General features: G+C 40.1%; 1 protein-coding gene and 1 pseudogene across 2 annotated transcripts in view; both read left to right on the plus strand.

The window, feature by feature from the left end:
• The first annotated feature begins 6 nt into the window (after positions 1–6).
• CEP120 (centrosomal protein 120kDa) overlaps positions 7–13,257 on the plus strand; it is a 72,194-nt gene continuing 58,943 nt past the window's right edge. Inside the window, exons 1-4 of the mRNA XM_005857119.2 lie at positions 7–101; positions 3,989–4,145; positions 7,327–7,441; positions 11,267–11,408. Of these exons, the coding sequence (XP_005857181.1) occupies positions 53–101; positions 3,989–4,145; positions 7,327–7,441; positions 11,267–11,408 (463 nt within the window). The 5' untranslated portion in view covers positions 7–52. The remainder of the gene's footprint in view (positions 102–3,988; positions 4,146–7,326; positions 7,442–11,266; positions 11,409–13,257) is intronic.
• On the plus strand, positions 4,288–5,860 carry LOC102251058 (annotated as a pseudogene). Its single transcript, XR_001362643.1, has one exon. The product of XR_001362643.1 is annotated as a 26S protease regulatory subunit 4 pseudogene (transcript).

Raw genomic sequence — 13,257 nt, forward strand, 5'->3', positions numbered from 1 at the left:
CCCGGGCCCCTTCCCTCCAGCAGACCCCGCCTGCGGGCCGCAGCCCGCGACCATGGTCTCCAAGTCCGACCAGCTGCTCATCGTCGTGTCCATCCTGGAAGGTGAGCGGCCCAGGACTTCCTTTTGCAAGTGCTGCTTCCTGAGTGTTCACCGGGGTTGTGCGGACCCCGAGGACCTTGTCATCCCCGCCTCCGTGGTCCCCAAAGACTGGCTCAGAGCCGTGCGCGGAGAGGCCTGCTAGGCAATTGATTTGAACGTCTCCCGGGAGTCGGGGCGCCGGGAAGGAGCTGGCATTTAGCGCAGCCCCGGGGGGTGGGGGGGTGGGAACGATTTCCAGCCGCAGCCTGTCGATGACACTCGCTGGGAGCCGAGGCTGTGCCTGCACCGCACGTTCTGTTCAGCCACCTGCCGGCAAAGGCGTTTTTTCAGGAGCTCCTTGCACTCGAATACTGCCGTTTCGGAGGAGCGTGGAGGCCATGGCCTTTGCAAGGCTGGACGGAGGGCTGGGGGGTTGTGAGGGGGGCCTGTTACACACGCCCCGGCGTTTGGGTTTGTGGGAGAGCCCTGGAGGGCCAGGCTCTGTGCCGGGAATGGAGGGGTACACTGGTGCTGGTTCTAACAGCTGGGGATGGCGAATGTGTCAACAAACAGTTCATGGGGTCAGGCAGCGGGGTGACCCCCTTTGTGGGGAGCCGGGGGAGGCTGCCTGGAGCAGGTGAAGTTTATTTGGGTCCCAAAGGCTGGTTAGGGACTTGTCAGGTGACAAAAGGGAGGAGGGGGCCTTCCGGGCAAAGGGAAGCGCCAAGTGCACGTAAGGTGTCGAAAAGCAAGGCATGTTCTGTGATTTTTTTTGTGGGGTGAGAGGGAAGTAAACACGGTGAACCCCTGTTTTTTTGAGTTTTGGAACAGTAGAATGACAAGAACCCATAAAGCAGCGGTTCTCAACCTGTGGGTCGTGAACAATGAAAATACATCCTGCATATCAGATATTTACATGACGATTCATAACAGTAGCAAAATTACAGTTAGGAAGTAGCAACGAAAATAATTTTATGGTTGGGGGTCACCACAACATGAGGAACTGTATTAAAGGGTCGCGGCATTAGGAAGGTTGAGAACCACTGCAAGAGTTGGGATAGCGTTAACTGTCAGGTCACTAATTTTTGGAAGTCACAGGACTGAAAGCCCATTGTCATTTTGTTAACGAAAGCTTTTGGACTTGGCGCTGTATCCCATGCTGTGAGGAAATGGGAATACGAGGCACCCCGTTTCCATTCAAGGATGTGGGGGTCTTGTCCACTTGGGAGTATCAAATCAGTGTGCGGGCAGCACACACTATGTTGGGGTAGACTATGGAACGTGTATGATATGAGCTATAAACGTAGGTTTTGGGGATGGGTGGGAATGATGGCTGAAGTGCTCTGAATGGTAAGTAAGCTTTAGATAGGTGGACAGAAGGGAGTCATTCCAGGCGATGGACAACCAGGGTGAGGTGGGCAGGAGCACGGTAGGTGGGACGGTGAAGAGCAGGGTAGGTAGGGGAAGGTGAATATTTAGGAATGTGCAGGGCGAGGTGGGCAGGAGCATGGTCAGTGGGACGGTGAAGAGGTAGCCGACAAGCAGGGTAGGTAGGGGAAGGTGAATATTTAGGAATGTGGTGAGACATAAGCTTGTGTAACTAGAGTGAACAGGCCTTGGAGGCTCTTGAAAGACAAATAGTTTAATGTGCTAAATAACAGAGAGGCGTGATACATTCCCAGACAGGATAAAGTTTTTTGCAAGTTTAGTAGCAGCGTGCAGGGTGGAGAACCTGGAATCAGGGATGTCAGTTAGGTGTTGCCACAAACAAACCTAAAGCTGGCATTTGGTCCTCCCTCCAAACTGTTCCTCCTCTTGTGTTTGTATTTCTATTCATCATAACCACGCCGTTGCCTTGAGCCCGGAACCTGGGAGTCATCCTCTTCCTTTCTATCCCCAACTTCCAAATTGTCACCAAGAGTTGTTGCTTTTATTTTTAAAATAATAGCAGATGGTTCAGAGAAACTTTACATGAATGAGCTTCCATTGTGAGTGCCCTGCTTTGGGGTCCTCATTATCTACCTAATTTATTGTAATAATATTTCATAAGTGTTTTCTTCCTTTCTAGAAAATACCTCCCGTCCACGTTACTATCTGGGGATGCTCTTTCTGAAATGCACATCCCATTTTCTTAAAATCCTCCGGTGTCCTAAAGGATAATGTCTGTATTTCTTAGAATAGCATACCCTTTATGGGAGACCACTTGCCTGCCTTTCAGCCTTTCTTCCTTCCTGCCACCTATTCATGCGTTCCCAGCCCTTCAACTATATGGATTGAACTGCTTGCAATTTCTTGACTACACTTCTGAAAATGCCCTTTCTTTAAAAGAAAATGATTGGGTTTCTACCACGAGCAGAATTTGGGCCATGTACCGAATTTTAAGGATGAAAAAGACAGGGTTTCTGTTCTCAAGGTGTTCCTTGTCTTTGGGATGAGGCAGGCACCTAGTTACTGTACTACGTAGCCTCTGTTCTCAAGCTTATTGGAGGTCATCCTCATGATAGTCTGAAAGTATAGGTTTTTTGACATGTGAAATTCATTTGGGGAACCTAGTGATATTTTAGAGCAACTGAAAATGAGGTCCAGAGAGAAACTTCTGTGAGTGCTAATTGGGAGAGCCAGGCCATATGTAGCAAGATTCCTAATGGGGAGTTTCAGTGAGGGCCGCAGGTGAAATTCACAGGTTTTCAATCAAGGTCTTAGCTTAATTGCTAACTAAGCTTGTACCAGGGTGAGTAGCAGCAGGGATGAATTTCCTTACAGTGACTAAAAGACCCTTAACCAAGATCTGCCTCACCAGACCTACAAACAGGTTGACTGTAGATTCTTGCTGCTTCTTCCTTAGTTCTTTAGCTTCCTGCTTTTAGTGTTTTATTTCTTTCCACTAGATCTTCCATTCCTTGAGGGCAAGTACTCTGTTTTACTTCTTTTGCATCCCATCATCTGACATAATACCTGTTTCTGAATATGCCTTTGGTAGACAGTGAAGAAACAGGGTCAGGCAGTACAAATGAAATGTGATGTGTAGATAGAATACTTAATATTTCTTGCAAATATACAACATTGTCCTTGAGAACAAAATGAATGAATACATGTGTCTATTTTCCTTAGCTAATTTGCAATATTTTCTTAACTGTTAACAAAAAAATCAATATACAGATAAATTTGTTTTATTTGCTAATTTGATTATTTCCTAACTCTCCAGATGACTTTGTTCTATATTAAGTACTGGTATAGTAATACTTGAAATTGGTGTAATGACATTTTTTAATTCTTTATTTCTAAATGTTGAGATTATTGCTGCTACAAAGGGCAACAGCATTGACATTAACTGTGATCTTGTTAGAATGCAGACTCTCAGGCCCACCCTAGACCTATTGAACCTGTGTCTGCAGTTTTACAGGGTCCCAGGTGATTTGTAGGTACATTCATAGTGTTTGAGGAGCACTAGTTTATAAATTATAGCTTTAAACTTGATTAATGTTTTTTATGAACACTGATTTTGAGTGCATATGTGAATATGTGTTAGCAAGGTAGTTTATTGAATATATGAAAAGTCAACTACTCTTTATATATCACTTTTTAAAGTACATGCTAAATAACAACATTTGATTTTTGTATACTTTTTTAGTTTTGTTAATCCTCACCTGAGGATATTTTTTTCATTTTTTTTTTTTTTTTGAGAGTGGGAGGGAGGGGGATATATATATATATATAGAGAGAGAGAGAGAGAGAGAGAGAAACATGGGTGTGAGTGAGACATGTCAATTGGTTGCCTCCTGCACGCCCCCAGGAATCAAACCCAGGACCCTTCAAGGGCGAAGGCCATTGCTCTAACCACTGAGCAGCCAACCAGCCAGGGCTGAGTTTTGTATACTTTTGATTAATCTATATACTCTTTTTTTCCCAGGTCGCCATTTCCCCAAACGTCCAAAGCATATGCTTGTAGTAGAAGCAAAGTTTGATGGAGAACAGTTGGCTACTGATCCCGTGGACCACATTGACCAGCCAGAATTTGCTACAGAGTTAGCCTGGGAAATTGACAGGAAAGCACTCCATCAGCACAGGTGGCTGTTATTTTCAATTTGTTCTGTTCTTTTTCAGGCTGTTGTAAATAAATTTATATATGTATAGATTATAGTAATAAAAAAAACCCCTCAAATATTATTATTAATGTGCCAGGAAATTTTGAAAGTACTTTGCAACAGTAATTCATTTAAAAATCAGAACACACTTCCGGCAGTGGCGGCTTGTGCAGCTGAGGGAAGATGGGTCAAAGTCAGAGTGGTGGTCATGGTCCTGGAGGTGGCAAGAAGGATGACAAAGACAAGAAGAAGAAATATGAACCTCCCATACCAATTAGAGTGGGGAAAAAGAAGAAGAAAACAAAGGGACCAGATGCTGCCAGCAAACTCCCACTGGTGACACCTCACACTCAGTGCCAGTTAAAATTATTGAAGTTAGAAAGAATTAAAGACTTATCTTCTCATGGAGGAAGAATTCATTAGAAATCAGGAACAAATGAAGCCTTTAGAAGAAAAGCAAGAGGAGGAAAGATCAAAGGTGGATGACCTGAGGGGAACCCCAGAGTCAGTGGGGACCTTGGAAGAGATCATTGATGACAATCACGCCATCGTGTCTACATCTGTGGGCTCAGAACACTACGTCAGCATTCTTTCCTTTGTGGACAAGGACGTGCTGGAATCAGGCTGCTCCATCCTTCTCAATCACAGGTGCATGCTGTAATAGGGGTACTGATGGATGACACGGACCCCTTGGTCACGGTGACGAAGGTGGAAAAGGCCCCGCAGGAGACCTCTGCCAACATTGGGGGATTGGACAACCAAATCCAGGAAATTAAGCAATCTGTGGAACTTCCTCTCACTCATCCTGAGTATTATGAAGAGATGGGTATAAAGCCCCGTAAGGGGGTCATTCTCTATGGGCCACCTGGCACAGGTAAAACCTTACTGGCTAAAGCAGTAGCAAACCAAACTTCAGCCACTTTCTTGAGAGTGGTTGGCTCTGAACTTATTCAGAAGTACCTAGGCGATGGGCCCAAGCTCGTTCGGGAATTGTTTCGAGTTGCTGAAGAACATGCACCATCCATCGTGTTTATTGATGAAATTGAAGGCATTGGGACAAAAAGATAAGACTCAAACTCTGGTAGTGAGAGAGAAATTCAGCAAACAATGTTGGAACTGTTGAACCAGTTGGATGGATTTAATTCAAGGGGAGGCGTAAAAGTTATCATGGCCACAAACTGAATAGGAACTCTGGATCCAGCACTAATCAGACCAGGCAGCGTCGACGGAAGATCGAGTTCCCCCTGCCTGATGAAAAGACCAAGAAGTGCATCTTTCAGATCCACACAGGCAGAATGACGCTGGCTGATGACGTGACACTGGACAACTTGGTCATGGCTAAGGATGACCTCTCTGGTGCTGACATCAAGGCAATCTGTACAGAAGCTGGTCTCATGGCCTTGAGAGAATGTAGAATGAAAGTCTCAAATGAAGACTTCAAAAAATCGAAAGAAAATGTTCTGTATAAAAAACAAGAAGGCACCCCTGAGGGGCTCTATCTCTAGGGAACCTCAGTTGCCTTCAAGGAAGTGGTCAGGGGTGCCGACCCCGGGAGGTGGTGGGTTGCCCAAAGGAGCCCGTTCCAGTTGCTCTTCATTAGCAGCACAGTCTGTGCCCTGTGCACCTCTCTGAGCACCACGTGTTGGAGCCCAACGTGCAGCACTCCATTCCCAATAAAGCGAGCTCTTTCTCAAAAATAAATAAATAAAATAAAAATGAGAACAACTCTATGAAGTAGATATTATTATATCCCCCGCATTACAGATGAGAAACCTGAGGCCTAAGTGGTGAAGTAACTTGTCCTGAGTCAGCTGGATAGTGGTAGAGCCCAAGCAATCCAGCACCAGCGCCTAAGTTTTTAACCACTATACCTGGCTTTTTTTTTTTTTTTCTAATGTCTGAGAGAATAGATACTCTAGAAGTGTTATAATAATGCCTACCCAATATTAAATATGCTTTGGAATTCATTGCATTTTCTATTCATTTATCGTATATTTTACCTGGCTTGCCAAGAACATATAGATATGTATATAGTATAATTATATAAAGGACTCTCTAATTAATTTTATACTTAATTTTAGACACTTGAACACTTTATTAGTATATAAAGCAGACTATAAGTTAATAGTCTCTTATTTATTTCATGAACTCTGATGACCAGAAGCAGGCAAGGACACTGATACTTTTATTTTTAAAAGGATTTAAAATATATTTCCCTCTGGGAAACACACAGTCACTTCAGTACTTAGTACTAAATCAGAACAAAATTCAACCACAGGTGTATTTTAGAGCAATTAGAGCATTAAGAAATTTACTCCCTTTTTTTTTGCTAGATCAGTCCATGGGTTTATTTATAAGGGAATTAAATTCTTAGAGAATATCAAAATTTTGTATTTGCTTTCAGTGACTTCTGGAATATTTACCTAGACAGAGTCCTGATATAAGATATTCGTGCCTACATTGGTGATTGTTTTTACATTTTTGTTAGTGCTCACCAGTACCACTCTGAATGAATGTATAGGCTAAGAAAATAATACAGATAAAATGAATATATTAATGATGATTTTTGTGCCAAGTGCAGGTTTCACAGTCATCTCACTAGATAAAAATGACAAAATTTAATCAGCTTACCCCAAGAGCCAGTATAGAGATTCCAGATGCAAAAAGCCCATGCTGTACCAGTCAGGGCCATGCTTACAGGACATTGTCATGTATTACATTACGTTACTGTTGATTTTAATAGCTTATGATTTTATGGTATCTAATTTCTTACTTTATTTTGGTTTTTAGCTATCAAAAGAACTGTAAGCCTATATGTATATTTGTAGTTGTATGTGTGTGACAATATAAGAAAAACAATTTAAAATCAATCTTAATGAATAGTGGTAATTTTTTACTTTAAAAGATTTCTATACATTACAGAAGCGTGAAAAACATTGACCTAGATGGCAGCCTCTTAGATGAGACACTAAGATTTTGACATGTTTTGTAAATAGTTGGTATATAGGTAAGTAGATAAAATTAATAGTTCTTGCCAGTTGAAGAGTTTTTCACAAACTATGGAATCTTGATAGTAGTAGGCAGCTTTGTCAAGGGTAATACAAAATCAGTTCAATATTAAGTGAAAGCCGTTTCACTTATCACCTGAATTGTTATGTTACAGGCTACAGCGTACTCCTATCAAACTCCAGTGTTTTGCCTTGGATGCTTTGACTTCAGCCAAGGAAACTATAGGTTACATTCTTCTAGATTTAAGAACTGCTCAAGAAACAAAGCAGGTATTGCCCTTTTGATGTTTATTACTGATTATGTTAGGCAGTTGTTTATTTTTCAAAATGTATCAATCAGATTGATGAAAAGGGCAGGAATACTGGGCCTGATGGATTATGGGTTTGAAAGGCAGTTCTTATGTTCTAGTTTGTGAATTTGGTTTAGAAAATCCTGATCTTCTAATAATTTCATTGACCTAGAGCAGTGGTCGGCAAACTCATTAGTCAACAGAGCCAGATATCAACAGTACAACGATTGAAATTTCTTTTGAGAGCCAAATTTTTTAACTTAAACTATATAGGTAGGTACATTGTTATTAACTTAATTAGGGTACTCCTAAGGCTTAGGAAGAGCCACACTCAAGGGGCCAAAGAGCTGCATGTGGCTCGCGAGCCACAGTTTGCCGATCATGGACCTAGAGCTATCACTCTCAAAGAAACTTGTCTCTGAGCTCAAACCTATGTTACCTTGAGCTTGACATCTGCAACTCCTGGGCTTTGCTTTCAACAGTGGTCTTCTTCCACTGTCCCTTGCTTCAGTGAATGGTCACCATCTCCTTTCAGTTCTACAAGCTAGAAATATAGGTCTTCCTTGTCACCCCAGTTTTCTGCCTCTTTCCAGTTAGTTTTTTCCCTCCTGATTCACCTACTATTCTGCATTTTCCCTGCTGAACCTAAGCCACCATCGTTTCTTACATTGGCTGTCATACTAGCCTTCTAATTGGTTTCCCTGCTTTTTGCTCCTTGCCTTCCCTACATAATAGAGTGAACTTATTGTAGCCCACTTAATGCAATGTAAACAGCAGCCTCCTCTCACCCTACTAAAAAAAGTAAAAAGAAATAAAGAGCACTCTGGGTCCTTATTTCTGTGTTAGTGCTTTTTGTTATTGAAAATATTTTTTCTTATGTCTGTTTATCTTTTAGCCTTTTTGTACATTATTGACTTTAAATATGTTTATTTTTAGTTTTTCTTAATGTCTTTGTTTTGTCACAATTTTTTAAAGAAAGTAAAGTAAAAATTAATATCTTTTATTTTAAAGTTCTCTATTCTTGATTTGAATCTTAAATTAGGATTCTGTGAAGAAAAATTTATCTGTTACTAACATTTTTGCTGCTGATAGCATTGATATTTGCAAATGAGCCAGTCAACCTGGCCCAAATTCAGAATCATTAAAAAAAAACAACTGAATTTTTAAAGTGCTTTAAAAGAGGACTTGTTTATCCCTGATCCTTACTCATCACCAATCTGCTCTTCGGTCCTAAAAAGGTTTTCCTACTTTAGTCTTGAACTCAGAACCAGGGGCCATGCTTGGTGCCCCAATGTTTCTCTTACCCAACTTCTCTGCTACAACTTGCAAGTGTCCAGAAGACACTTCTACAGTCACTTTGGTTACAGAGAAGGTAATTCCTTTTAGGAGGAGGGTATCTGAGAGGAGGTCATTCAGAAGAGCCTCTGAATGCTCTTGGCATTTCTTTTCTCCTTATCTCGTTCTTTTTTTTTTAAAAAAAATATATTTTTGTTGATTTCAGAGAGGAAGGGAGAGGTAGAGAGAGATAGAAACATCAATGATGAGAGAGAATCATTGATTGGCTGCCTCCTGCACACCCTCTACTGGGGATTGAGCCCACAACCTGGGCATGTGCCCTTGACCAGAATTGAACCTAGGACCCTTCAGTCTGCAGGCCGATGCTCTATCCACTGAGCCAAACCAGCTAGGGCTCCTTATTTCATTTTTGAGGATAGTTCGTCATCATATTAGTGATTGGAAGTTAAGGAGAAGTGTTTTAAAATTACATTATTTTTAGGAAAACCAATTGTTGTCTTGCTTACTTTTTTGTTTGCCAGCAGAAATATATGAAGTTGGCCAGTAAAATATTTGAAATTAAAAGGAATGTTATTTTCTGTAAATAAATATCCGTATATATAAAAGCCCAGCGACTGAATGGTGGAATGACCAGAACAACCGGTCACTATGATGTGCACTGCGGCAGCTAACCAGCTGATCCCGTCCCGATTGACCCTCCCAACCTTCTGCAGCCCTTCCCCCCACCGGTCCCGCTCCCGATTGGCCCCCATTGGGGCGGGCTGGCCTAGCCCCACCCTTGCATGAATTCATGCACTGGCCTCTAGTAAACAGAAAAATTCAGATTTATTTTTCTGAGTTATATAATAAAAATAGATCATAAAGTCTACAAGTAGTTAAAAATATTATTTTTCAGGCTTGTACTAAAAATTAGAAAATATTTGTCATAAGGATAATAACGAACAAATTTTTTCTTTGAAAGTACCTCAATAAATTAGGAATTTTTGTCTTAAAAAAAACAAAACTTGGTTGTGAATTTTTAAAAATCTGTGGCCTAGTTAATCCGCAACCGGTCACTATGATGTGCACTGCGGCAGCCAACCAGCTGATCCCGGCCCCAATTGACCCTCCCAACCTTCTGCGGCCCTTCCCCCCACCGGTCCCGCTCCCAATTGGCCCCCATTGGGGCGGGCTGGCCTAACCCCACCCTTGCATGAATTCATGCACTGGCCTCTAGTAAACAGAAAAATTCAGATTTATTTTTCTGAGTTATATAATAAAAATAGATCATAAAGTCTACAAGTAGTTAAAAATATTATTTTTCAGGCTTGTACTAAAAATTAGAAAATATTTGTCATAAGGATAATAACAAACAAATTTTTTCTTTGAAAGTACCTCAACAAATTAGGAATTTTTGTCTTAAAAAAAACAAAACTCGGTTGTGAATTTTTAAAAATCTGTGGCCTAGTTAATCCTATTTTGCTTACAAACAACTTATTGAACCAAAACAGCAGTTTTTGGTTTTGGTCAGTGTAAGCACCAGACCATGCCTTGATAGAACAGTGGTCAGAGTAAGAATGCTGTTTCTAGGTATTGAGATGGTGCCCTGCTGACCAGTGGTTCCTGCACTGATAATACACGTGGTCCTGGACCATGAAATTTTGAAGGCTGGTTTTAGTACTAGAATTTCTGTGGTTACTCTCGGGGGGAGTATTCAGGTAATTTAAGATACCTCATCTTGTGAGAAAGACTATATGTTAACACATTGCGAGCAGATCACGAACATTCTCATGTTTTCATATTACACAGTGTTTTACATAAATGTGAAAGGCACGTCTTAAAATTACATGCCCATTGCATTTTGAAGTTATTACATGTTCTTACAAGCTAATGTCTTTTTAAAGTATGATACTTCGTAAAACATTTTTTGTACTCGTTCAATAGAAACTTATCTGGCCACTGGCTAAAGCTAGCAATAAAACTACTGGTGCGCAATGTGTTAATGTCAGTCAAATACATGGTTCAGAATTCAGAACTCAACTATTAGACCTTTAGTATTTCGTTAATTTTTTGTTATTGTTAATATTAAACTTTCTTTTCCTTGTTTAATATAAACAGAACAAAGCAGAAATGTGCCAGGCAGAAAAGGTATAGTACAAAAAGTGAGAAATTATGGTTTAGGGAAATGCAAAATTGGTAGTCTTTTTTTTATTGTTTAAGGGATGGGAGATTGGGGACATAAGAGTAAAGATAGAAAGGAATATATTGTGTTATCTTCAATATATTACCTGTTGAAGCATAGGAATAGGAGCAAGAAAGACACCCTAAACTTTACTTCAAGAGGAAATTCTGTTAGCTTCATAAGCAGGATTAATTTCTTTTGAGGAAAATGTGGAAAAAAATATTTTAATAGAGGAGGAAGTACTGAGAAATGACAGGAAATATATTTACAACCTTATAGAATATTTCCCACTACTGTTTATTCCCTACTAATGTTTTTTTATTGTTTTGTTTTGCTATTATTCTCCAGGCACCAAAATGGTACCAGTTGCTGAGCAATAAATACACCAGGTTCAAGTCTGAGATACAAATAAGCATTGCTTTGGAAACAGATTCAAAGGCACCAGTGGATAGTTTTAAGGCAAAGGGGGCTCCCCCTCGAGATGGAAAAGGTTTGTGCATTATCTCTAAGGACATTCTCCTAGAAGTCACATCTGTGGATTAGAACTTTAGGAAGGGTGGTGGGGGTATGTGCAGGAAGATATGTGCAAGAGTGTAAACTGATTTTACTCTAGTCTATCAGGCAAATGTTGGGACATTGTTACACAAGCAGCTGTTGTTGCTTTTAGCTCTTGTTTACATAGCTTAGAAATTAGGAAAGATTTTCTTTTTTTAAATTTGATATATAACAGAACAAAGTAGAATTTTGCATTCTTTTTAAAAGTTGTTTGGGAAATTTTCTTCCTGGGATGAGTGCAGGAAAGCCAAAAATAGTTATGCTCTTCTCTATTAACTATAGTTTAACAAAACTTTCATTTTTGTTTCTTTTTTAATTACTAAATTTTATTTTTTAGAGCAGTTTTAGGTTCACAGAAAAATTGCAAAGTATAGAGTGTTCCCATATAACTCTGTCCTCACACAAAACACCTCCCACATTATCACCATCCCTCACCAGAGTGATACGTTCATTATAATTGATGACTCTACATTGACACATCATTATCACCCAGAGTTCATAGTTTATGCTAGGGTTCATTCTTGGTGTTGTACATTCTATATGTTTTGACAGATGTGTAATGACATAACTATTCTGTTAGATTATAGTATCTAACAGAATAGTTTCACTGCTCTAAAAACCCTCTGTGCTCTGCTTGTTCATCACTTTCTACCCTCTGACCTTGGGCAACCACTGATATGTTTTTATCTCCATAGTGTCACATTGTTAATTATACTGTATTAGCCTTTTCAGATTGTACTCTTTCACTTAGTAATATACATTTAAGGTTCTTCCATGTCTATTCATGCCTTGATAGCTCACTTCTTTTTAGCACTGAATAATATTGCATTATCTGGATGTACCACAGTTTATTTGTTCACTCACTGAAGAACATCTTGGTTGCTTCCAAGTTTTGGCAATTAGGAATATCCATTCAGCTACCCTATGCCTTTTGATTGGAGCATTTACTCCATTTACATTTAGGGTTATTATTGAGAGGTACTTATTTATAGCCATTTAAATTCTGTATGGCTAGGTTTCTCTCTCTGTTTCTTCTCAGCAATCCCTTACAGCAATCCCTTTAGCATTTCTTGTAATGCTGGCTTGGTAGTGATGAACTCCTTTAGCCTTTTTTTTTTGGTCTGGGAAGCTCTTTAGTTGACCATCTATTTTGAGTGATAGCCTTGCTGGATATAGTAATCTTGGTCTCAGATCCTTGCTTTCCATTACCTTGAGTACTTCATGCTATTCCCTTCTGACCTGTAGAGTTTCTGATGAGAAATCAGGTGGCAGCCTTATAGGAACTCCTTTGTAGGTAACAGTTTTCTTTTTTCTTGCTGCCTTTAAGATTCTCTCTTTGTCTTTAATTTATGGCATTTTAATTATGAGGTTGGGCGTGGGTCTGTTTGGGTTCTTCTTGTTTGGGGTTCTCTGTGCCTCCTTAACTTATGTGACTTTTTCCTTTACTAGGTTAGGGAAGTTTTCTACCATTATTTCTTCAAACACCCTTCTCTATTCCTTTCTCCCTTCTGCCTCATCTGGCATCTAATATTGTTACATTTCACATTGTCCCACAGCTCCCTTAAGCTGTCCTCCTATTTTTTAACTAGCTGTCTTCCTGTTTTTTAACTTTTTTCTTTTTGGTTCTCTAATTGAGTGATATTTTCTACTCTGTATTCTAATTCACTGATTCAATCCTCAGCTTCCCCTAATCTGCTGTGTATTCCTTCCAATGTGTTCTTTATTTGTGTTATGTCATTCTTTATCCCAGACTGTTCTTTTTTCATAGTTACTATATCTTTTTT

The sequence above is a fragment of the Myotis brandtii genome, unplaced genomic scaffold (assembly GCF_000412655.1).
Source record: "Myotis brandtii unplaced genomic scaffold, ASM41265v1 scaffold1076, whole genome shotgun sequence".
Classification (NCBI taxonomy): domain Eukaryota; kingdom Metazoa; phylum Chordata; class Mammalia; order Chiroptera; family Vespertilionidae; genus Myotis; species Myotis brandtii.